The sequence below is a fragment of the Lipophrys pholis genome, assembly GCF_963383615.2.
Source record: "Lipophrys pholis genome assembly, chromosome: 21".
Taxonomy (NCBI): Eukaryota; Metazoa; Chordata; class Actinopteri; order Blenniiformes; family Blenniidae; genus Lipophrys; species Lipophrys pholis.
Genome location: NC_137649.1, coordinates 6,731,023 through 6,757,930, shown reverse-complemented (window position 1 = coordinate 6,757,930; position 26,908 = coordinate 6,731,023). Strand labels below are relative to the sequence as shown.

Sequence of the window (26,908 nt, the reverse complement as noted above, 5' to 3'; positions counted from 1 at the left end):
TCTCCAGGTTGCAGAGGTGACACTCGGTTCAACGCCACCCTGTTCGGCCATCTTTGTAGTTTGATAGAACAGATACAATTATCTAGCGGCGCAGAAACTTTATATTCACACATTATTTACAAAATGTCAACAACGAAAGATTTGTCCATCCAGCCATACATGTTGGAGCCAGAGTCGGACCCGGCGGAGCGAGATGAAAATGACGATGATGCACCTGCAGAACAACGTCTTCATATGGATGTAACGCAATGGTGTGTTACTATATTTACACTAACTTCTCCATCCATGCCCACTACTACAATACTGCCTGTATTACAACGACTATTTAACACAGAAGTTACATTATAATCTAAAACGAGCACACAGCGCTAACATATGAAGACGGTGCAACTGCTAATGCTAACAAAACAATGACAGGGACGTCTTATCATCACACTTTTTAGCGTTATATACAGCTTACCGAAGTGCTCTGTTCGTCGTCTCCATAGATAGAAGGAACTGACCGCTCAATCAGACCAAGTCTTTCGGCAAATCCTTCTTTATACTGGCGGAGGTTGCTGAAGCAGTCGTCCTTAAAGTGATTCGCGCACACAAAAATGACCTTACCCACAGATGTGGGTACATTTCTGTGAAAAATAAAACTCAACCAGGCACTTCGAAAAGGTTCTGATGCTGGGAGACGGTGTAACGAAGCTTGTGGGTTACTACATCCAACAACCGAACATTTCGACTTATCCTCTCGTAACTTCGGTTGGACTACAAAATCGCAGCGAGAAACAAAAATGGCGGATTGCTCGAAATGTCGATGTCCTAATTTGGCAGTTCCGCTGAGAATACTGTGACGTCATTGTTCAAAAAAGGTAATAGAGAATAGAAAAATGGAAACCGATCGCAAAATATGACCAAAACAGAATATAAAGATATCAACGGAGCACCTGAAGAGACTACTTTGAACTTTTCTGTACTTCTAAACACTCTAAATATACAACAAAATGCATTTAAGGGCTAAAAAAGTGGATTTAGCATGATATGTCCCCTTTAATGTCATCTGTCTCGTCCTCAGCTCCTTATTGAACGAGGCTCTTTATAGACACAGACTGTCCACTCCACTAATGACCACTGCTCAGCGGACAAAGACTGAGTGATGAGTTATTGATTTGATGTGTCCCTGTCGTAGTAATCCACATCAGACGCTAATGAACAAACATAATCCCGAAAAGCACCGGTTCACGTTTCTGAATGTTAAAAGGCAGGAAGTAGGTAGATATGGAGATAGAAACACATAGAAATAAAACACTGGAGGAGATGGATAGAAGAGCAATGTTTTTCCTGCCTGTTCACGAAGCTGATGATGATGAAGGAAAGAAAACAAAAGCAGTTTCTCTTTATGCTGTAGTTTTGCTGAGTGGAGCAAAGGAAGGAAAGGATTAATTATAGACGCTTACAGATGGAGCTCTGAAATGCCTGCTTGGTTAAAACACCTAAGATTAAAGAATTATTAAAAACATCACAAAGTGAAAAGGAGAGGACAGCAGCATTCATTTTCTCCCCCCAAAAAATCAATTAATTTATTACAGCAGGAATTGTTATTTATTCGTTGCTCTAGAAATTATTCACATCCTCAAAGGGTTAAATACTGTCTGCTCAGTGGGTTTATGGTGGAAGGGAAAAGGGGAGAAGCTGAAAAGGAGTTTAAAGAGAAATAGAGCAAATGTATGCTAATTTATGCAATATGAATTTCAGGGTAGTTGCCCCATCTTTTTGTTGAGAGGTTAAGTGGGTCACATTATGACTTTTTAATGCGAGTGGGAGTTTTAGCGTGTCTTTGAAACACCACGGTAGTTATTCGTGTTTATGGGGTAACTGTACCGCCCTCTGTTTGTTATGTGTCAGCTGTAAATATGTAGTTTGTAACCTCATATGGTACATGTTTATCAATTATGCACATGAATGATTTATAAATGTACATGTATGAACCCTCATACAGATTTACTTCCTTTCACTGCAACTGACTTTTAGTGGTTTAAAGGTCAAAGGTTAAAGGTGAATGTGACCTCACACTTGTCCAGCCACCTAAACACCATATACAAGCATCAGAATATATATTGTGCTTCACAAATAGTGCGAAAACACAAGAAATAAGCACTTTAACATAAAACAGGAGGAAGCAGCAGTGAAGAAAGCGTCTCATGGAGCCGAAGCTCAACTTGAAGTCATCACTCTGCAACCAAAAGATTGTCTTGATTTTTAGATTTGTTCTTGTGATCATTCTCTTTACCTGTGATGGCCTGGCATCTGTCCAGTGTTAGATGGTTTTAGTTAGCTGGGATTAGCTCCAGCTACCCTGAATAGGATATAAGCGGTATAGAAGATGGATGACTATTCTCTTAACAACTTGTTTTTTCATTGGAGTAAAGCAACATAATATTCCACTTCCTGCATGAAGCCTGACATATAATGTGTCACGATGTGATTCAATGACACAAATCGCAGAAAAGCACCGTTTGTCTGTGCACTAGTTACGTATCTATAGTCATCAGTTAAAATCTACAGTATTATAATTGATTTAAAGTGATTAAACATTTTCAATGGTTAGTGGAATAAAGTGTGTCAGATTAGATTAGTCCGACTCTGTTTATTCCATACTTATTGGTCCATTCCTCCGCTGTTGTAGAGAAGATACTTCAACAAGCGGAAACCAGACCTGTTGAAGGACCACTTAGAATTCTCCTTTTCTTTTTCATCAGCAAGAAAATTATTACTTTATCCACCGAAAGCCACACTTGAAAAGGCTTTCAGGTAAAGACGCTGCTAAAAGTCACGCGGTAGCCTTCGTGAACTCAGTAATGGCTTTTCCTTCCATATGTCTTTTTGAACACTGAAAGGTTTTTTTTTTTTCTTTTCTCACCTATTTATACAGCTGTTTATGAATCCTCAAAATAGTGTCGGCATTTGAGTGCGTGGGCTCAGAGTCCAGGTTGAGTGGCACTTACGTATTATGGCACAGCTGTGGGTGTTGGAGCTGAACTGCAGTTGCTTTTAACGTGAATCAGCAGAGAAGGGCAGAGCGGGCGAACGAAGGAGTGGGTGGAGTGGGTGTATTTTTCTCCCACAGTGGGCAGCATTAGAGAGATTTAGACTCCGACGCCGTTGGACGTGGCGGGCTGGTCTCACTGTGTTGGCTGAATGTGTCTCTGGAGCTGATGTTTGAATCACACCGTCAGACTGTTTGATTAAACGAGGTCGCGCAGACAGCTTTTATTAGATGTGTTTAACTGTGATATACAACACCCACTGCTCTTCTTCAGTCAGCGCCGGGTTCATCAGTGCTTACTGTGTGTGGGTGTGTGTGTGTGTGTGTGTGTGTGTGTGTGTGAATTCACAGGAAATGCATTTAAGTCAATGGATTGTCCCTGGAGAGAATGTTTGACCTTGTTTTTCTCACATCTTGAGGTGCAAAAACCTGACGGCACACTGGGAATTGCTTGCTACTTCAACAGCCCCACGTTCACATTTCATGTACAGTATAAAACATTCTTTTCATTTTAAAGAATGTGGTAAGAAAAAAACAGGTGAAGTACAAAAAAATGGTTGATCTACTGACAGATTGTTCTGGTCATGTGAAAGTCCTCATCTCATGGCTTTGTTTAGTTTTCCTTTAAATACATTCACTGGTGAAGACCTCATTGGGTGTTTCTGGGGTCATCACCCTCACCTGAAGTTTAACAGCAGAAGAGGTGTTTAAAAAGGAAATCTCAGAGTGACAACAACACCATCACTGGGCTTTTGTAAATTCTGCATGTGGAATGTGCGAATGTAGAATTTTGCCAACGTAATGTGATTGATATAAGAAGAATGCAAATGTAGTATGCGTCCCGTCTGTGACCATGCTCTCACGCTTTATGTATTTATAATGTATAACAGTCCTATTTTTCATTTATATACATCACAAATCTCCGAGACATATATTAATGTAAAAAAAAAAAAGAAGTTTTTTTTCTGCGGTACTTTGTCTGAGAGACTGTTATATTAACTTTACTTAGTGAATATGACATATGAACATTGAATAGTTTGGAAAAGCTTCTCTGAAAAGGATAACTCCTTGACCAATTTCCAAATAATGAATACAAAATGCACATGAACTTGTCTGGCCTAAAGTTGCAGAACTATTTGACAAGTTGTGCAACAGCGGTTACCCAGTGGACAACAGGACAAAATGCAGTGAAATAAATCAACTTTGTGTTCGACGGGAACACTTTTTTTTTGAAGTGGCATGATTAAGTTATGACATCAAATTAGTGTGAAACCTGGATGCTTTATGAATAGTTATGAATAGTTGCACAAAAAAGCTTGAGCATGGCTGATTGTATTAGAGTTATTTGTAACATAACATTGAAAAACTGTGTATTCATTTAGCAATCAGCAAAGAATGCACAGTGTTGTCATCTTGTGAAGTGCTGCTGGACCCCTGGCTCTTTCATTAGGTTAGCATTGTTGTCCTTAGAAGGGATAGTGTGCAATGCATGCTCAGTTTTACTTGTTTGTGCCTGTTCATTTGATTCTATATCACAGTCTATGTTTGTAATTTGTAGATAATGCATAATTTCAATGTAAAAGTAAATGCCCTGATGTGAAAATTGTGTCATGTCAAAAGAAACTACACTTCCATTTAAATATTTTTCACTGTCAGAATCACATTTTAGTATGAACCTTCACATTATCAAACAATGTTCCCAAATTTAACAAAACATACAAACAAACAAAACAGGATATTAAATATTAGCTTTATTTTTTCATTTCCAGAAATGATATATACTGCATTGCATTACACAATTGTAATTCTGTTTCTGTTTTTCCTCTTGTGTTTGAATGCAAGGTACACGACACTGTTGTTCTAAAGCGCTGTCCAATCAGGATGAAGGATGAGGTGATTGCTCCAATAGCAGCGTGCAAGGGGGGGGTCTAATTGTTTTCCTGCTGTACCAGATCTGTGAATCACCCAGAGTAACGGTGTAGATCTGTCCGGGCTACCAGATCTGTCCGGGGCGGGGCTTGCGCATGCGCTCACGCGACCAGATCGGTCCGGGGCGGAGTTCGTGCATGCGCCTGTCGATGACGTTGCAGTCTTTAAAACGACATGGCGAGTCACAAGGAGAACGAAATGGATAACTTTTATACTGAGCTGAGTCACTTTATTCAAACCGCTGTCTATCACACCCTCACTACAACCTCCAGAAATACGGAGGACCGAAAAAGGGCGATTCGAAGAGCGTCCAAACACTACCTTGTAAAGGGTAAGTCACAGTATGAATTTAATATATATACATATCTACTGTTCAATTGTTCTGATTAAACTGAACTTAAAGTTAAAAAAAAGAATATACACACGCACACACACACACACACACACACACACACACACACGCACGCACGCACACCCCAATGTAATGCCACAAACTGCACGAGTGTGTTGAAGACAAACTCACCACTGTACAGTAGAAACTATTTTCAGAGCCAGACACTGTACTGATTGCACTGATAGTTGCCTGATTATTATCAAGTGTCCCCTTTTACCCCCTTCCTTTTAGTTTTTCCTTTCAAGTACTACAACCAATATTAGTTGTAGTTTTCACTGCCTGCCACTGGATTTTCTGGATTTTAACTTAGTCATAAAGTAATCAAATAGTAAATATACATGCACAGTTCTAAATGAATGTTGTGCTTTCCCACTGTATCAGATGAGCGGCTGTTTTACAACTGCCAAGGCAAACCCCTCCTGGTAGTGATGGATCCAAAGCAGGTGTGTGAGGTGCTGGGAGAGTGTCACGACAATGGAGGACATCCAGGGAGACGCAGAACGATGGAAAAAGTATTGGCTTCCTACCACTGGAGAACTCAGCGTGACGATGTAAAGTTTAAACAAATGGGTGAGAGCTTCTAAAGGAAACATGGAATTGTTCATTGTCAATAAAATAGAATAAAAAATAAATACTCATACATTACTCCAATAGTACAGAATACTCTTACAGTGTAGCTTAGCAATTAAATCAAGAAAGGACTTTGTTATATCCTACATTCTAATTAATACCCTTTTTTTTTTTTTAAAAGGTTGATGAGTGTCCCCAGTGTCAGCAGCACGACACACTCCAAACTGTAGCACCTGTGCTACATCCCATTGTTGTTCGGGAGGCATGGAGTGTCCTGGAGATTGATTTGATGGGTCCTCTTCCTACTACTGTGAAGGGAAAATGGTAAATATTTTAGGTAGAAGCTGTTGTCTATAAATGAAATGACATTTAAAGATGCTATTCATTTACAACAAATTGCACATTATGTTGTAGATATATACTGACGGCCACAGATCTCTTCACCAAATGGGTCGTGGCCAAGTCGATGTACACCAAAACAGCGGCAGAGGTGGCCAGAAAAATCTCAAATATTCTGCTCGACTTTGGGTTGGTTGAGCGGATTATTACAGATCAAGGCCGTGAATTTGTTCATGAGGTACTGTTATGTGTATAAAATGTAGTTTTGTATGACACATATTTGTGTGCTCACAGACATCCTTGAAGAAGGGGTACTGCAGGAAGGTGATAAAGCTTTCCAAACATTGGCTCTGGTGTGTACCACCTTCAGAGACGCTGTATGTGCAGAAAGTTTCAGAAGGCGTGCTCATTTTCACTGGCTTGACAGTAAGTACTTCAGTAAATGGCACAATAATGTGCAATATTACTTTAATGCCGTGCAAGCTATAGATGTTTTCACTAGCTCAAAGGAAATGTGCTCTTTTGGCTGACATTTTGTTTTACACAGGTGTTTGCACATGGAGTAGGTTCTCTGTGAACTACAGGGAAATGTTCTACATCATGTACACCGTCGACACCTGCCTTGGATGTGGTTGGCCTTTTAAAAACTGCACCCCAGGTACATGCATGTCATACTAGAAATTCCTGTATCTATTTCATTGCACATACTTATTGATGGCAGCTATGCAAAGATTTCATGCAGACTGTACTGTAGTAGTAGTATTCTTTTTTTTCTGTCACTGTTTTACAGGATATGTCGGCACAGGGAGAAGGGGGCAAGTGACTGCATTCTATTCCGAAGCCAGTCATCCAGGCTACTGCAGCCACTTCTGCAACCAGATGCATTAAGGTGAAGAGAAGTGACACACAATTCCTGAACTAGACTAATCAACATGTCTGTTACAATGGTAACTTCTTGACAAAAATATCTATGCATGTTGCAGGATATCCTTGCAAAGAGGAGCAGACACTTGACTTATCCACCGACCTTCTCCACTTGTCCTCAGCTCCAGCTCGCCAGTCTCTGCTCATCTTTTTGATTGCACTGTTTAATCTTTCTTTGTAAATTTGTTTTAATTTCCTTGTTTCAAAAAAGGTCCAAATGTGTCACTGTTTTCAGCATATTTGCCAATAAACTTTTCTTAACAAATATCTTTCTGATATTGTATGAATGAAATATTTATTTTAGCTGCAGTCGGCCTATTTACTGGGTGAAGAGTCGCCACTGCGCTGTTTGGTCCATGTTTAGCGTGGTCCACACCATGTCCCCAGAGGAAGTCAAGGAGAGAGTTGTCTGAGATTAGAAAGAAAATGATAGACAAGCATAATAAAGCTAAAGGCTACAAGGCCATCTCCAAGCAGCTTGATGCTCCTGTGATGACAGTTTCACATACAGAAATTTTAGATCCACAGGACTGTAGCCACTCTCTCTGGACGTGGCCACAGGAGGAAAACTGATGACAAAGTAAAGAGATGGATAATATGAATGGTAACAAAAGAGCCCATAACAATACCCAAATAAATTAAAGATCAACTCCAAGGTCAAGGTACATCAGTGTCAGATTGCACCATTCGTCATTGTTTGAGCCACAATAGACTTCATGGGAGACATCCAAGGAGGAAAAATCATTAAATTTTTATTTATTTTTAATTTTGTCAGATTCAAGATATTTCTCTGGCCATTGTGGGTATTTCTTTGATTAACAAAGGTGTACCAAAGATTTTGTCCAGGTGTGTGTATGTTAATAATGAAAACTATACAAAAATATGTCAAACAAAAAGTAACAGTAATTATCTATCTATCTATCTATCTATCTATCTATCTATTCATCAATGAATCCCGTAATGTAGTTTATCCATATGGAGTCGCCGTAAATCACATTATGTGACGTCATCGACAGGCGCATGCACGAACTCCGCCCCGGACCGATCTGGTCGCGTGAGCGCATGCGCAAGCCCCGCCCCGGACAGATCTGGTAGCCCGGACAGATCTGATACCTACACCGTCCATGCTTCCGCATGGCACCATTTCAAGATGGCGGCGCCCGCAACACCGCCATCTTGGTTTTCCCCACTGGCATCGCTTGTCCCAAACGGCAAATTAACCCTTTTCGTCCCTGTGCGGCTACCGTCGTTATTGGTCACGTGGTTCCATGTCTTCTTCGTCCCTGTTGTTTAGCGGTGAAGTCGAAAAACTGTCTCTTCTTTTCTAACTTATTTGCTCCTATAAAACACAAAACAATGGAAATCGGAACAGAAATCAGCAAGAAAATACGAGTGAGTGACAACATATGTTGGGTTTTATTCAGCTATTCGAGTTTTACGTCGCTGACGCTCAACGAGCTAACGTTAGCCTGTTAGCTTAGATTTGACTTTAAGTCTCTACTTCAAACACTGACTTCACTTCATTATTACCTTGAGAAAACATTGCGGTTGGCCTGTATTTACACTATGTTCAAGTAGATGTGGCCCTGTTAATTGCATTGTTTTGGATGTTTGACACCGAGAAGGTGTGAATGAATTTGTGTGCACTATATCTGCTGTTTTGACTTTGTTTATCTCATAAATATTTCTGCCTCAGGCGGCCATCAAAGGCAAACTTCAAGAACTCGGTGCATACATCGGTAAGCTTGTCTGTATGATCCTCTGCCATGGGTCTACTCAAGTAACATGCTGAATGTGTTCACTATCTTCTTTCCTCCTCAGATGAAGACCTTCCTGACTATATCATGGTTATGGTGGCAAACAAAAAAACTTCCCAGCAAATGACTGATGATCTGTCTCTTTTTCTTGGAAACAACACTACAAAGTTCACAACCTGGTGAGGGCCTGTTTTCCCTTTGTTGTATTAATCACATTCAAACACAGTCTTTGTCTTAATTATTTTGTAACTTTCAGGCTACAAGGAGTCCTGGAAAAATTAAGATCTGTTGCTGGAGGTAAGCTAGTTTCTTTACATAACTCTCCCTCCAGCCATCTACTATATCTAATGTACAGAGTCACAGGTTGCTGGAACCAATCAAAGCTTACTGAGGATACACCTGTCCATGTCACCAGTCCATCACAGGACAAACACACAGAGAACATCAGCCACTCACACCTAGGGCCAAGTTAGGGTCACCAACTAACCTCGCATGTATGCTTTTGGCCTGCGGCAGGAAACCTGAGTACCCAAAGGTGTACCACATACACACAGAAAGACCCCAACTGAACCCAAACGTTTCTTTACCCGACTAGTGAGGTCAGGATTTCTGATGTGAGCCTGTGCTCTTTGTTTAATTGTCTCTTTTATTCATTCAGAGCCTGCTTCACTCAAGCATCAGCTGCAGTCTGACAGTGGTACCGTGTCTGCAAAAAGCCGAATGACTGTCGGTGAACATAGCAGAGCGGAAGAGTTGAAGGTGTTGATGGTATCGAGCTCACGCTCTGACAGGACCGAAGCACGCGTGTCCAGCTCTGCTCATGAGAGCAGGTACCTCCTGCATCTGTGTTATTGTTTTGAGCTTATTATGTTTCAATGTGAAAATACAAACCTTCATATTTCTTCTTTGTCAGGAAGGGGACAGTTGAAAACAGTTCCTCACAACTTACCTCGACTGTCAAGCCCCTGATGGAGATGCTCCCCTCGGAGGCAGTTATTGACATCAAACCGGAGATGGATGACGACCTCATTGCCGAGGAACCCGTAGAAATGCACAACCACGGTCGTACACACGGTGGATCGAGTCGAGCCACTGCTGAAATTTATAGAGCTGGTCAAAGCAAGCTCACATCCATGAGTTCTGCGGGCATGAGTCGGTCCGCAGAAGGATCGTCTCACTCCAGGCAGCAGCAGGACAACAGAAGCAGGAGCTCCAGGGACGGATCCAGTAAGGTACTGTGATACACTCGCTAACAGTCGGCCCTGTTATCAAAAGACGATGATGTTTAACTTGTATCCGTGAGAGAAAAACAATTGTTTTAGCTTCAGATTCAATAGAAGAATGTTTTCTTGTCTCGCACATTTATTACACAGTAATTAATACCAAGTAATCATATAATGAAATTTCACATATGTGGTGTAACTAAGTCCATAGAAGTGATTACGCATAGAAACTATATAAATATAACACGCACATTTACTGACAAGCACAGATTATTAATATTATTGGTTTAAACATACGTTACATGTGCTAATTATACACAAGTCCAAAAATAGGCCAATCAATTTTATTAATATAACAATATTCAAAGATAAAGTGGTTAATTTTTCTCTTATCCATGGAATAGATATGTTATCTTAATAGAATAAAAACCGGATTATATACCACACACACTTTTGTTGACGGTGTATGAAACGGACGTCAAAAAGGATTCACGGTACGAATGATCTGCTTGTTCAGTCAGAAGAGTTGTCCCGGAAGCGAAAGGCCCCAGTCGCGAGTTCAGTGTTCCGAGTGAGCCGAGCAGCAGAGGAGGACAGCGACGACGTGGAGGAAGACGACGGGAGCTTCGGCGGCAGAGGGCTGTCCAGCCGAGTGTCTCTCCCCTCCAAACCAGAACGAAAGTCAGTCTCGGCACCTCGCGTCCTATTTTGCCTCGTTTGTGGGAATGGTTGGCAGAAGTACACGTTTTTATAAACATACAAATTATTATCTAAAGGACAAACAAAAGTGGTCCGCAAGAGGCTCCAATCGTTCATCATTTTCATCACGTATACTCTGCACAGCAACGAAGAAAAACTTTAAAGTTTAAATTTAAAGGGTATTCTGGCACTTTTTTACCAGTCCAGCCCACTCCAGATGAAACTCTGTGGCTCCTGAACTAAAATGTCTGTGGCGCCTCTGGTTTAAAGAATTCCTGAAAAGAAAAATGGCTCCATCACAAGTCCTAGTAATAATAGTAGGGTCTGATCAGGGCGTCCCGATGTCAAGTCACTGTAAATTGCCCCAAAGACTTTTTGCTCTCCCTGCAATGACTGAGATTCTTCCTGGCTACCTCACACACTCACGGTCTGGATTTAAAATCAAAGTAAATACGTAAAAGATTTTAAATAAACCGCAACTACAAAATGAGTTTGCTGTGTGAAACCTTCAAACATTCATCTGAGATTAGATCATGGACATGAATTGTGTCTTTTGTGTATGTCCCGTCCAGTCAGGAAAAGCTTCTCTTGAATGTAAACAAAGGAAAATTACAGAACGTGCTTGTTTGAAAACGCAAAGTCAAAGTGTAGATTCATAAATTTAAATGCAGAGAATAATAACAAAACTGTGTCAGAGAAATAAATATTCAAGCAAACATACTTGAATACTTCAATCATACAAAGTGTAAATTATCTGGATTCATCAGGCTCATGAATTCTCCTAATAAGGGCATTACCACTACTCATCTGTACTAAAATTAAATCTGTGTTGTCAACAGTAAAACTAAATCATTTAAACAGATGAGGTCGTCTGCTGGTCTTTATCCTCGTGGTTTTCATTGTTTCAGACCGACTCTTCCACCAACCAAACAAGCCAGCAGGAACCTGATCCTGAAGGCCATCTCTGAGGCTCAGGACTCCATCACCAAAACTACAGCCTACACCAGTACGTAACCTGCCGCCCTGCATTTCACTACTGACGTAATACCGCCGAGGCTCTGTTATCGCGGTCTCACCTCGACCTTTAACCCACAGTTCCACAGAGACAGACTGTTCCTGTGGCGCCTCGCACCCGACTGGCCAACAGTGAGGAGATGAGCGCGGCGATCCAGTTGGTGCAGGAGCACCTCCACAGCCTGGCCCCGAGGGCGCAGGGCTTCACCTCCTCCAGTCTACCTCCCTCCAGGACGGCTTGTACGTATCCCGTCATGACGCCTGCGGCACAAAGGATGTTTTGTCATGAAAACCTTTTATGTAGCAGGATCACGGGAAACACACCTTTTTACGGTCCAGAGTTTTTCATGTACGTCTTAAAATTCAAAAAGGCGAACACAAGCACAGTTTTTTGATATCAAGCCGTCGCTCTGCAGAAATGAATCACTTCTCAGGCCCCGTTTACGCAACAACGTTTTCAAGTGAAAAGTGTTTTGGGTGTCCGTTCGGATGACAACGGGACTTCTTGAAAACTTATGCAATCAATGAAACGGCACTAACTTCCAATATGCCAAGAAATTAAAGCAAAAAAGATCAACTTCTGGCCACATCTGAGCTTCTTCAGCAAAAGGAATTGAGTTTATTTTCTGTTTGATTTCCTAGCAGGTCCAGACAGATCTTTGTCTACTCGCCTTCAGCTGGAGAGAAACGATGAAAGCCAGCAACTTCAGTTTGGTGAGTGGCTTTGATTTAATGTGTTCAGACCACTGTGCTCATACCACGACACTAAAGGTGCTGCTCGTGTCTTTGCTGCCAGGCGTGGAAGTCACTGCGGGCAGTGAGGCCAAGACGTCTGATACGCGCTCCTTCATCGTGAGTCGTGCGCAGGTGGACGAATCTCCAGCCAGACATCAGCAACGTGTCCAGTCCTCTTTACCACGCACCGTTCAAAGCGGGTACGCTCCTCACTCTGTGTACGGACGATCTGATTCCCCCATTGCTGCGTCTGCTGCGTTTACTTAGCTTCTCTGTCTGATTATAGCAAGGACAGAGGGGAGTCCAACAGCCCCAAGTTCATAGTGACACTGGATGGAGTCCCGAGCCCACTGGGGAATCTTGCTGACACTGACATGGAGATGGATCATGTGAGACCGCCCGCTAAGGTCATTCAGGCCTGTGACCACGTCCACAAGGAGCCCCGAGTCAGCATCATCGACAGGCTAAAAACCCAGGCCGCATCATCAGAAGGTCAGCGTTTCTCTGAGAGTAGTGGATTAAATTGGTCGATATTAGAGGCCGATGTTAGTGAAATTTAAGCTTTTATTACGTCCCACAATGACGACTAACTTTCTGTATACACTTTAGTATCAACAAAACTTTGCAAGAAATGTTTGTACAAAACGCAGCAGCCAGACGGAACTGTAAACTTTGATTCTGTATTTTACACCTTTATTAAACAGAAATATATTGTATTCCAGTTTTCGCCTTACGTAACTCTTGAACTATATTTGCCTTTTCTCAACTTAAAAAAAACAAACAGTTGAATGAAACCAGGAAGACTTTTGTTCTGAACGCGATATAATATTTCACGTTTTTGAATAAACGTCTGAAAACCTCCATTAATTCAGTGACTAAAAATAATCAGCATTATTTAATAATGTAATGGCTTTCCTCTGTATTTTGAATATTGAAACAATATTAGATTTATTATACACATTTCCTCAAATATCAGTGAAGTATTTAAGCTTTCTGTACTTCACAGATCCGGAGTTTTACATAGATCAGCAGTAGGTTTGGAGGATTTTCGCTTACTTTACTCTGTCTGTGGTTTCCAGCCCAGTTTTCTGGTCTCCCATCCCTCCTAATTGTTTTACTTCACTCCATGATTCAATCATCTTCGATCTGCTTTCCACTGCTTCCAGGCACAATTTAGACGTGATTTCAGTATTTTTATTTGTGTCTTTTAAGAAAACTTAAGTATTTTCACCGAGCTGCTTTTCAAACTATTTGCCCTCCAACAGCAATCTGGACACGAAGCCAGTAAAATTGCAAAAAAAAAAAGTTGAAAATAAAAGAGTAGTAAAGTAGGTAAAACTAAGAATATTATCTATGATAATAATAAACTAAGATTAAAATTGTCCAACATAGACGAGTAAATGAAGCTCCGTTCTTCCTGACAGATGACGTGATGGACGTGGAGATGGCAGAAGACGGCGACGTCCCGGTGAAGAAACAGAAGATGCTGGAGCGCTGCAAGTTCTGGCCGGTCTGCAAAAGCGGAGATGAGTGTGTGTACCACCACCCGACAACCCAGTGCAAGTGAGTGCATGGAAATCAATGAAACTGGGAGATTTAGTGTTGTTGTTGTGTTTTTTAATTCCTTCGTGTGTCTCGCGTTTCTTTTTCCTCAAGGACCTTTCCCAACTGCAAGTTTGGGGACAAATGCCTTTTTGTGCATCCGAACTGTAAATATGACGCGAGGTGCAGCAAGCCAGACTGTCCTTTCACCCACGTGAGCCGCAGGAGCGCCGCAGCTCCTCCACCCAGACCAGGTACTGGCTGCACACCGTCAGACTCTGTCGCCCACACAGTTACTAGACAATAGATGCAGTTCACGCCAACGCACAGTTGACAGTCTAAAACCGACCCGCAAGAGGCTCCAATCCGGCCAAACACCAAGCACATTGGAAAAATTTACAAAGAAACAATCGACTCTTTAACAGTTTGTCAGCGTGAGTTTGAGAAAACATGCATGCAAAATAAGTTTAAAGGAGGAGAGCCAGGGAATGTTTTCAGGATCGTCGCGTTATGCAACGCGTACCAACGTGAATCCTGAAATGTAGGATTAATGGAACCGCGTGCAAGTCCAGAGCGGCCTGCGGACGTGCAATGCAGAAAGTATGGAAGAGCCTTTAGCTGTAGGAGACATTTTTGGACCAGTTGGCTGAATTCTGCACCATTACAATTGGCAGATCGTAGTAAGTTTCATTACGAATATCAAAACGTTTTGCAAAAACAAACTTTTTCAAAACTTCTACTCGACTCCACAACAAAGAAAAACTTTAAAGTTGTCCTGGCAGTTTGACCAATCCGGCCCCCTCAGGAGGACATTGGGTCGCATGTGACCCCTGATTTATAATGTGTTTCACCGCTGCTTTAAAGTCTTAATTAAATATAAATCCTCCCCTGGTGTCTGCAGCTCTGCAGCCGTTACAAAGCACGAGCGTGTGCCGCTTCTTTCCAGACTGCAAGAAGATGGACTGCCCCTTTTATCACCCCAAGGTACATTTCCGCGTTCGTCTGAGCACTTTGAGGATATCGAGTGGCTCATCTGTTGCTTTAAAATCCCCAACCACTCTGTGTTTTCAGCCCTGTCGCTTTGCGGCGCAGTGCAAACGAGCCGGCTGTACCTTTTACCACCCCACCGCAGCGCTGCCTCCGAGACACGCCCTGAAGTGGACCAAGGCTCAGACCAGGTGAACAAACAGCATTTTGGGTTCCAACTGCTTTTCCAGTGGACTTCATGTGATGTGAAAACTCAACATTTCTTCTTTCTCTCTCACAGTTAATTTCAATGCGAGTCGACTGCAAACCTCCCCTGGTCAACGTGTGAAGCTGCGGAAGACGTTTGCCTTCAGTCCTTATGAATAATTACATTTATCTACATTTCGTTTCTCTTAACTTGTTTTAATGGATTTTGAAGTAAATTGACCTTGTTTGAAATGTTACGTTTTGGCTGATGCTCAAAAAGTATTAAATGTATGATCATGTTCAAACTTGATGTCCTCATTTGTCTGACCTTCTTAAACACTGCTGGATTAATCTCTACATGAGGATATTCACTCAGTAAGATGCAGCTTATTAGAGTTCAGTCTGCTATGATGAGATTGGGTGCAGTAATACCTGTCAAATGTGGAAATACTGATAACATTTCTCGATTGATATATATATATATATATATGATTTGAATATATTCACCTATGAGTTAACTTTAGAGGGCTCTTTGCATACACGGCTTCCTCTGAGAGTAACGGTGACATTCAGCCCTTTTGACTGTTGCAATACACAACCAAGGCTGCGAAGATAAGATGATCGGATCAGGCTTGTGAAAGATTCCAAAGTATTCACTTGTTGAGGCTTATTATAGACTAAACATTCTCACAGACAATAAACACTACACCCTCTTAACCCACTCATAATATGAATTTCATCATTGTTCACTGCACATGCAGCTCCATCTGATCAATACATGTTCCACTGATTCTGATTTGTGAGTTGGATTACAATTCACCTGAGCTGGATGGATGGATGGATGGAGTAATGAAGAACGTTATCGAATACACACACGCACACACACGTATATATTTAATTTAAAAAACAAGTCATTCCATTTAAGCCTTCTGAAGAAAATATTCATATTTTCTTAAAGCTATCTAGTGACATTTGTTTACTTTTTCCAAAATAAACTAATGTTTGTAGTGTTCAAACATAAACAAATCGGTGATTACAATTCACAATCTTAACTGCAACAACAGCAACAGGTTTTACAATTAAATGAAAATAAAGATTATTGACAATAATATGGCAGAGATTCAAAAAAAACAGTGGCAGATGTTTTGGTGATATTTCTATATAATCAGAATTTTAATTACGTTTGTGAGAGATTAATCGTTATACACCTCTGTGTGGATATGAATTATTGATAACTATTTTCTGTCATCAGAAATTGGTTTGCTGCAGGTTTCGTTTCTGCCACTAGAGGACTCACGTGAGCTCTCGTCATGACGTCACTTTAGTAGCATACAAAAGCCCGCTGATCTCGGACTGTTCTCGCCGGGTGCGGTGGCGCGCGCCTGTAATCCAAGCTACCGGGAGGCTGAGGCTGGCGGACCGTTTGAGCTCAGGAGTTCTGAGCTGCAGCGGACTATGCCGATCGGGTGTCCGCACTAAGTTCGGTATCGATATGGTGCTCCTGGGGGAGCCCGGGACCACCAGGTCGTCTAAGGAGGGGTGCACCGGCCCAGGTCGGAAACGGAGCAGGTCAAAGCCCCCGTGCCGCTCAGTAGTGGGATCGCGCCTGTGAATAGACGCTGTAGTGCAGCCTTAGTAATACAGCGGGACCCAGTCTTTTTTACACACTTTCCAACGCTGCTTTTTTTTTTTTTTCTACATAAACATACAACGTGACATTTCTACAGAACAGCGGCTCTATCGACATTTGTTTTTCTCTTAATTACCTTCAAACCGTTCACAATGCTGCTGCTACTTCCTGTCCCACACCGCCTCCTCCTGGAGAACATTTGGAACTACAACTGAACTTCTCGTGCTGGCCCACAGGGGGCGACAAACTCACGCTGTTAAAGAGCCTCGGGTGAGTCACTTTTCATTTACATTTCATGGTGCTTTTCGACTTGTAGTTTTGACCACATAAAAATTACCAACCGCTTTAGAGAACACAATGATTATTGTTACCCGGCAGGCACTCGCCCAATTGATGAAATGTAATTTAAATACACAAATGGTGGTCATAATGGTGGTGTGATGTGGTAATTTCCACCCCTTTGGGCAGATTTTTGCATTTTCCAAAAACAAATGATGGTAATTCGTGAAATTGGAATGGTGTGTGTGTGTGTGTGTGTGTGTGTGTGTGTGTGTGTGTAGGGGGGATAACTCTTGCAAGACTTTTGAAAATAATTTCTTCAACAAGCAAAAAATTTCAAATATTTGCTTCTTTTTTCCTCCACTCAAGTAGTTGTGGTTTTTCCCACACTTTGCAGTTTTATCATTTTCATCTTTTTTTAACCTTTTGCTGCTTTTTGTGATTTTCACACAGCTATAAGCCCCCCCACCCCCTAACTCTTGACATTTGCCTCATTTTCCAGTTTTGTTGAGGTGTGTGTGGGATGACAGCATCACCCTCCATAATAACTGACATGCACAATGTGGTTGCAGCCTTTACCCCAATCCGAGGTCTGTTCAACCACTAAAAACACCAGAGTGGGTGTGCAGGAAAGTTAGGTTTCATTTTTTCTTTTTAAATCCCTCAAAATTTCCAGCTGTGTATTTTAACATAGGAGTCAATAAAATTATTCGTCACTCAGCTCACTTATTATAAATCAAACAGTCCTTAGTCACGCTCTAAGGATAAAGAGTCAACAGTTATGCTTCTGATCTCCTGTATCTTAAATCTTGGAATATGAAAAATTAGGATACCTGGTGTTCATCCATGACACATGATAAAGTAGATTAAAACTTGCTACTTTACTATATTTGTAAATGTAATATTAAATTGGCATAATACAAGTGTCTTACATGGATGTTCTTGCCTGATTACCATCTATCCATACTGCAAACACACAAACAACCACCGTGCATGTTTTTGGACTGTGGGAGGAAATCCATGCACACACAAAGACATTTGAACCTGTGACCTTCTCACTGTGAGGCATGAGCACCAACCACTGCTCCACTGTGCAGCATGATAATCAGGAAACAGTGACGTGCAGGCGGCACTGTTTGTTTCAATTCTAATATGAAATTTATTTTTAAATTTGTGGTAGCCTACAGTACCTATAGGTACCTTTCGGTCAGCATTTTGTGCTTTTCATAGCCCAAATGACTCGACACCGCTATTTCCCGGTTTGGCAGAGAGGCTGCACAAGTCACTCAGGCCGTTTTCCAAGACCCATACTTGTCCATACTTGTCCATACTTGTGTTCTCCTGTACCCGTGAAACGTCATCAGTGGGAGACCAAGTACTGACCCAATTCTTAGGCCGTTTCTCACCGAGTATGCATGGAATACCCGGATGTATTCTCGCTCTGCCCCACGCTGCTGCCGTGTCATGAGATATATCTTGTTGGGAGAGTCTGGAGACGGCTGTTGAATCATTGTTTACGTTTCTTTAATGGTGTTTTACCATCTTGGTTTTGTTTAGATTAACACTTTGCCAGCCGAAACATATTGTAGCGTCACGGAGCTGATTGCTGCAATGCATCATGGGAGTTGGGTGTGTTTCAAATGTCTTTATTTGGGTTTATATTAGGCTTATTAGTGTCGGTAATGATTGTGTTGTGTTTCTGTTGATTAGTTCATGTAGTTAGTTAATTAGTTGATCTAGTTTAGTTTAATATTATGAAGTTGGCAGCCAGGTGTGAGCCTCTGATGATGGCGGTTGGTATTTGGGGGAAAAGCTTGTTTGTTAATTGTCCGCACCGCTCGCCACGATCTATAACTGTCATTTGGTGTCGACATTGAAGGTTTGGATGCGCTGCCTCCCCAACCCTGGTGATCACGTCACCGTCAGGAAAATGAAAGGGAACATGGACTTTGTGATCAGTCTCTAAGTTGTTTTTCTGATGGACAAAGAGTCCCTTTACAAAGTCATAAAGTCAACTCCTAAACATCTATTGGCTTATTTCAATCATGATTCTACCGCGCAAATCATGCCTTTGTTAAAACCAGCCGCCCCCAAAACCAAAAAAAAACCCAAACAAATTGAAAATACCAGCATCATTTCTGCAGACTGGACTTTTACACGTTTGCTACGGTGACTCATGAATGTCCTTTTTTTTCTTTCTGTCGTACATATTTAACTCACAATATGTGCAAGCATTGTTATTTTAGCAGTCGTCAGCGTCTCAACAAACCTTTAATATTCTGGCATCGGTGTTGAAACCTCCCACGGTCACTTCCAAGCAGAAGAGACTACAGATGAGGGCATCTCACTTTGGTGTCGGAGGGTTTTTCCAAGCGAACCGATCAAAAAGAGAGAACGCCGGTTTCTCGTCACAGCTGCGCTTATCAGTTATTTACCAATTGCTACGCGAGCTTGACTTAAAGATCCCAAAGGAGCTGAAGAAGCAGCGGCGATTAGAGTAAAGAAAATAGAGTAATAGATTGAACTGAATGAAGGTCTCTGAGCACCACAGACAGTCAGGAGACGTGTGTTGATCCGTCGTGGCTCTCTGTTTGTAAAACGCCGCATTTAGGTCTCGATTAAGTAGAAATTGAATAATCAGATTCCCTCCTTATCCTCTCTTTTCTTTTTTTTTTTTTTTACAGCCTCAACTCTTTTGGACAGCGTTAAATGCCAAGTATTAGAAATGTCTGCCCTTGCCCAAGCTCTTCAAAATTCCTGTGATGGTGGAACATGTTTTTGTGTGGGAGGACTGTTCTGCCAAGCAAAGCTGTTTTAGTCCTGATTCTTTTTTCTCTTTTTTTTTTTTTTTTTTTCTCACGAGAAAATCTTGTTCTTGCACCACCAAATGCTATCGCGTGTTGGGGGCAAACAAGAAAAGGACGAACGAGTAAAGGGCACGGCGACTTTAGATTCATCACGCCCTCCACTTTTTACCAGGATTTTCTGGTTGATGTTGAGTCATCGGCGTGTGTGTGCCTCTCTCACACACACTAGTTTATCCCTTATCTCTGTATACACTCAGCACATCTCAACCTTGTACAAACTGTACATTGTCTAGAAGATTCCCCACTTTTAGAGTTTGAGTTTTGTTGTTGTTCTGGAGCCCCTCGAGCATTTCCTTGATGCCCCCCCCCCCCCCCCCCCCGAGCTCTGAACATCGCTTCTCTCTTTTTGTTCCTGCAGCTGGTGCTGCCAGTTAGAAAGTCTGCTGCAACTTTTGGAAATCACCACGAAACTTGAAATTTTCACGAAGCCAGTCATCCACGTGGAGTTTTGGGATGTGCTGTCTCTGGGGGATTAGGTCGAAACATACGGCAGTATCGAAGAGGAACGAGGAAATCCCACCATGCCTCTGCAGCACCAATGTAGAAACACACCATTCAATTTTTTGTTTTGTTTTGGGTTTTTTTCAATCTAAAATCAGGTGGTTAATTTGACCCCGGGATGCAGCAGACCGCTGGTTCTCGTCAGTAACTGGGTGTCTCGTTAACGCGTGAGGCTGTAAACGTCCCCTTGGTGTCAATTGTCACTGTGTGAAACGACAGGCTGTTTGTTTTCTTCTGGATTTCACTAGATTAACTTGTGTGCTTGAACTTTCCATCGAACATGTGACTTCCAGTCTAATGCAACTCGCCCTGATTCTTACCAGAAGCCACATCACACACAGCTAATTGTCAGACAGCGAGAGAGAGAGAGAGAGAGAGAGAGAGAGAGAGAGAGAGAGAGAGAGAGAGAGAGAGAGAGAGAGAGAGAGAGAGAGAGAGAGAGAGAGAGAGAGAGAAGAGGAGGAGTGATAGAAGGGTAGAGAAAAGAAGGAAGAAAGAGACTCATTACTCATTAAATGTTAAGTTCTTCTCAGCACTTGCTCTGCTCTCCTCCTCCTCTCTCTCGCTCTCTCTCTCTCTCTCTCTCATCGCCTCTCTCTTTCTCACCAACACACACACACATTCACCGCACACACAAACTAAACAAAAACAAAGCAGAAGTGGACAAAAGCAGACGGTTTCAGTCGCTGCGGTTGGCTATGGCTCAGGGCTCTGACAGCAATGACACAAGCTACAAGTCCCCATCACCTGGAAGCAGACCGGTAAGTGTTGCACATTTCTCTCCCCGGCGTGTTTCCAGCGGCGCCTCACAGAGGTGCTCACTGCTCTGCATTAGATAGAAAGCATGTGGATTATATATATATATATATATATATATATAGAGAGAGAGAGAGAAATATGTATATGTTTATCTTCAATCCTTTGCTTCTTTGCCACTGTGTGGACCCGAAGCGTCCACATGGAGAGACTCGCTCTCGTCTCCGTGGGCTCTTCTTTTTCTTTCACAGCTTCTCACAATGTTTCACATGCACACATGGGCTGGAGGCATGACTCGCTTCAAGTGTAGGCTTTTGTGAACTGCAAACAAATTCATCACCCGCCCAAATAGTGGGAATCCTTTAGTTGTTGTTGTTTTTTTTTTTTTTCCTTTTTTAACAAGTCCTCAAACTGTGAATGGCTCTGCGAGCTGACAGGAACAGACAGCGTGTGAGATACAGCATGTACTGTACATTTCTGTGCATGCGAGACGTTAGCCAGCCTCTTCGGGCTTGACTGGTCTCACGTGTGCCAGTCGTGCGGCACGTTCACACTCCAAAAAACTGCCCTGGAAAGAATCACACCGAGTGACTGTGTTTGCTCGCATGCTGCTTGGCATGTCTTTACAATGAGGGTGCTAATTCGTGCGGTTGAACAGTTGCCGCCCGAGTTTAAGGGTTCATGTCATCGATGCAGAACTGACTCAACGTTTTGAAGAGGATTACTTATTGTGATACCAAGAAAATGGGTTGTTCAGGACACGAAACAGGGTGTGTGTGTGTGTAATACCTTAACCGATGACTCGGCCACTCCCTTCACATTAGGTGTGACGTTCGGCCTGCCTTCTGCCCGGCGGCCATTAAAGCAGCCTAAACCTCAGCTTTGGCAGAGAACCCGAGAAACTCCCTGCGAGTCCTTGATGCTCTTGTCACTGCAACGCCAACTGAATGTCAGTACTTCTGCTTCAACCCAGAGCTCCTCAGACGACGCAAAGAAGGTGATGCGGCGGGAGAAGAACCGGATCGCTGCTCAGAAGAGCAGGATGAGGCAAACTCAGAAAGCCGACAGCCTCCACTTGGTGAGGACTTCCTTTGCTCTGCAATCACCTCAACATTTCTATTCACACAGTTCTGACCTCGACCTCATCTAGTCGTTCGCCAAAAGAGGTGCGATATCCTAAATACACGCGCCTGTAGTGAGCAGTGAACGCTCGCATTATCTATGAGAGACACACGTAAAACAAAGTTTGCTTGAAAAGGCATTAATGAGTGGAAATTACAAAGGGAGATGTATGTACTCATCATCACATTGTCATTGCTTTATGTTGCTGTGACTGACCCTCAAACAGGTTTAAGTTCTAATTCTGCACATAAACAAAAACGGTCTGAAAGGCTTTCAATGGACCCGAGCGACACACCGAAGCCTATTCCTGTACTATATTTATAAAATGCTACCTGACCATGTGGCGATGTGTCATGGCTTCTGTTGTGTTGCACACTTGGATGCCGCTCTGTGTGTTTGCAGAAGATTAAGGAATAAATTAGCACGTGTGGGCAATCACTCCTTTTTTTTTTTTGCAGAATCCCGAGCCAGGGATTGCAGCACTGCATGTAACAACAGGAGCTCCCCGGCCTCTTTGTCCAATGCTCTTTTTATTTGATCCCCGTCAGTTTGGGAGATCACGCTGTGACTTCAGCTGGAGCAGAGAGCGGCTCTACACACACACACAAAAAAAAAAAACCACGTTAAGACGCATTTATCGGCTGATAACTGCCCGTTCTGACGTCCACCCAGGTTTCAATACGCTGACTTAGTGGAGCCGCTTCTGTGAACTCTATCTGAGTAACTGGAGAGATTTTTATCTCCAGCAAAGCTGCATTGTCGACCGTAGATGAGCCAAAGTGATTCACTCGAATTCACGAGAGTCCTTCTAGTGAAATACGGAGTATATTTTCATTCTCTTTTTCTTCTTTCAAAGTCACAGCGCACACAAGGGGACCACAGAGCATATTCTGTGGTTTTACTTTCACAGTCTCACTACATAAACAGGAAGAAGAATTTTCCCTCTATGTGACATCGTGGCTTGTTTCCTGTTTCTTCTGTAGTATTTTATTTTTTATTTTTTTTGGGTCTTCTGTGTAAATGAGCTCGAGCGTTGTAGGCCGTGGGCAGAGGGGGGAGAAAAAAGCCAGTCACTTCTTGTAAAGCAGCATTATCAGTGGGCCGTATTTGACTGAGTGACGCAAGTGTTGGGGTTTGCCCAAAGGTTCTGTGACAGTAAAGCTTCGCAGCGCAGCGTTTTAATCTCTAGGCCATGAAGAAATGACCTTTTCTCTGCTCAAGTGGGAGATTTCCCACCCCCTCTCACCATTCCCCGCAACAAAAACACAGAAAAGTGTGTCAAGTACTGACGTGTAGTTTCTCCATTTGTAGTATTTCAAAGTTGATGATCGGTGAGAAAGACGCTTCGACCCACTTTGTTTGGGAAAACTGCTTAAATTGGCAGGTTCTCTGATTGTGCTGCTGCGTGCAGTTTGTGTTCATGTCATGTTTAGATAAACAGAATACTTGTTTTTGAGGCATGTTTTTTTTAACCAATTCCTTAACAATAAGTACCACCTGTAGATTAATACTACGTCCTCACGGCTCCCAAGAAACCAAAACTCTCTTTTATTGTAGCATGAAGTGACGACTATGTTAATGCTTTATCAGACAAGTGACCATATTTGCTAGTTAAAGATGTAAAATGTCTTTATTGATAACGTGAACAATCCTATTATTGAACATATATGGAAATATGGTCATCTATGTGTGATTTTGCCAAAACGAACAAATGTAAATTGAAAGCAATACTAGAATATATGAAAAGATTCTGTGTTAGTTGTTGAAATAGCTGTTATTTCTACTGTAGTAATTGTAAGCTGATTGACACATTTACCCTAAAATAAGAAAAAGCCATATACACACAAAACTACAGCAAGTAGCTTCATCGACGTGCAGTTTCATAGTAAATAACGTTTCATAGAAGGTAAATTTATCCCAATATTGTACAGACAATCTTTATGTTGGACTGAAGCCCATTTAGAAGCACTTTGTGCTGACACATCCACCCGCTGGCCTGACATATAAACGATCTTTGCTCTGAATTAAAAAAAAAAAAAAACTAAGCATTTATGGCTTAGTGACTGATGCACAGCAGCTTCACCTTGTCAGGTGGAACAGGATTATAGGGCAGATTGTTATTGTCTCCGAAGCTGCTGTATGCATACTCGTCATTGAAAAAAAAAAGTATTGGATCATCAACACAACCTTAAAAAAGTCTAAAATCGTGGCTATTTATTTGAAACTTTCAATGAAACCCGGGTGGACAGAAGGAAATAGATTAAACGTCATGTTAGCAAACAATTATTGAGCCATTTAAGTCCGCATAAGGTTATTGAACCGACTCCGTCTGCCTCAAGTTAAACATTAACCGTTTTAATCTTTAGAAAGTTCATTTGGAGTTAACTGACTGAATTCTGCACAACAACAGCAGTGGGTTTGGCTTTTTATCTTGAAGAGTCAAACACCAACAATGTACTTGATAATCTGACTTGAGTAGTGGTTCTTTAATAACTGCAGGGGAAGGCCTCCTTTGGGGTCAGGGGACCCCCTTTTCCCAGCAGGATTGTTTTTATGATTTTTGAGAAGATGAAACGAACAATATTTTGTTAAAACACATTCATATTACCGGATTTGTTGCAGACTATAGACTATAAAAACTTTATTTTTTGTTTATTTCATTCATATTAAAAAATATATATATTACATGCAATTTAATACAATACAGTAGAGAACAAATGCTTTCAAATTCCTGAATGTAATTCAGCAGAAAGAAGATTAAACTTATATATTCTGCCTCTTTATCTCAAATAATCATTTTCCGTTGAAAATTAAAAGCAAACAGCAAATAACAAACAATCAAAATGACTCCAAAGTCCAAGAGGCCCACGTAGCCACTCTGGCTTATGTCAACGTTTCATGTAAAAAACAAACATATTAACATCTATGGTCTATAGGCTATCGCCTAGGGAGGATTAACTAAATTTGATTTCTAAAGCACTTTAAAAACAACCACAGCTGAACTAAAGCGTTTTCCATAAATAGACATAAAAACAATCTAAAAACGTGAGGTGCGATCAAGTAAAAAATACAATGAAATAGCAACAAATAAAACAGGAGTCCCAAGCCACGTAAAAAAACAAGGAATAAAAATGGGTCTTAAGAAGAGTTTAAAAAAAAAAAAGACTGAAAATCAAATAAAAGAATCTTAAAATGAATTCTAAAACGCAGCCATGCGCTCCAGGTAGCATTACTGAATCAATCAAGCCGTTGATTAAAGTCTGATGCAGGAACGTCGTGCCTTGTTGGTTTTCCAGGAGAGTGAGAACCTGGAGAAGGAGAACGCCGCCCTGAGGAAGGAGGTGAAGCAGCTGACGGAGGAGGCCAAGTACCTGACGTCGGTGCTGAGCAGCCACGAGCCTCTGTGCACCGGCCTGGCCCCCCAGACCCCCGACCTCCTCTACCCTCCCCACCACAGCAGCTACCACCAGCACATCGCCGTACCACACTACCAGCACTGACCCCGCCGACTACTGAAGACGTGCTGCCAAACAGACGACTGACCTCAACGGAGAGAGACTGGAGATGTGTCTACAAATGTTGAATCGTTAAGAAAAGAAAAAAAACAAACAACCTGAGCACAAAATAAGATGAGTGAACGATATATCTCCCAAACTGTACCACGCAGTATTCCATAACTATTTATTTAGCTTCTGCTCAATGTTTTTTTTTTTTTTTTTTTTTTTGACCAGTAATCTGTTTGTGAACTTGATGAGGAGATTGATCAACCAGTCTTTGTTTACATTGGGAGGAATGGCTGACCTAGTATGTTTTAGGTGACTCAGGCTATATTTTTGTAAATCGCTTCTCATTCCGTCATGTTTTTTTTTGTGTTTCCCCGTTGTTATGTTTCACTGTGTAAATGTTGATTGACATTGCTCAGGAGCTTCTGACAGACTTGATTGTGGACAAAGAGAATGTAAAGTCGAGATCCATATAAAAAAAAAGAAAGACGTACATGTACCAAAAAAGAAAAAAGCGTTGGCAAGTTGAAGAAAGAATGGGCATTCAAACGATCTTGACATGTGTGACTCGAGCCAGCAGATCTATTTATTAAATGTGACACCTTTTGGATGATCATGTGTTTCCTTGAGGGGGTTATTATTATTATTATTATTATTATTATTATTATTATTATTATTCAGGAGCAGGTGGAATGAATGCAGTGTTGCTGATAGTGGGTTACATCGAGGGAGACTCTAGATGGCGCTGTTTACCAGAATGACAGGAAGTATAATGTAAAGCTGGGGGGAAAAAAAGAGGATTTACAGACTACTTTATGTGGTAATTAACTATATTTAATCACGAATACAACTTTATACTTCATGCTCACAAATGATCCAAATTATTTGATCTGTTATCTGTATAGTTATTTTTATTT

At 41.7% G+C, this 26,908-nt stretch overlaps 2 protein-coding genes across 2 annotated transcripts; both read left to right on the top strand.

Annotated features, from left to right (window-relative positions):
* The first annotated feature begins 8,246 nt into the window (after positions 1-8,246).
* zc3h14 (zinc finger CCCH-type containing 14) lies at positions 8,247-15,642 on the top strand. Its single transcript, XM_080491396.1, has 17 exons — positions 8,247-8,582; positions 8,887-8,929; positions 9,012-9,126; positions 9,204-9,244; positions 9,606-9,777; positions 9,861-10,179; positions 10,688-10,851; positions 11,778-11,875; positions 11,965-12,123; positions 12,526-12,597; positions 12,680-12,818; positions 12,905-13,110; positions 14,043-14,181; positions 14,275-14,414; positions 15,062-15,144; positions 15,232-15,338; positions 15,428-15,642. Exons 1-17 carry the CDS (start codon positions 8,325-8,327, stop codon positions 15,429-15,431), a joined length of 2,259 nt encoding a protein of 752 aa, XP_080347522.1. The 5' UTR covers positions 8,247-8,324; the 3' UTR covers positions 15,432-15,642.
* A 5,445-nt stretch (positions 15,643-21,087) lies between these two features.
* On the top strand, positions 21,088-26,606 carry batf (basic leucine zipper transcription factor, ATF-like). The gene is made up of 3 exons (XM_080490065.1): positions 21,088-21,371; positions 22,340-22,444; positions 25,785-26,606. Exons 1-3 carry the CDS (start codon positions 21,126-21,128, stop codon positions 25,986-25,988), a joined length of 555 nt encoding a protein of 184 aa, XP_080346191.1. The 5' UTR covers positions 21,088-21,125; the 3' UTR covers positions 25,989-26,606.
* Positions 26,607-26,908: the final 302 nt, after the last annotated feature.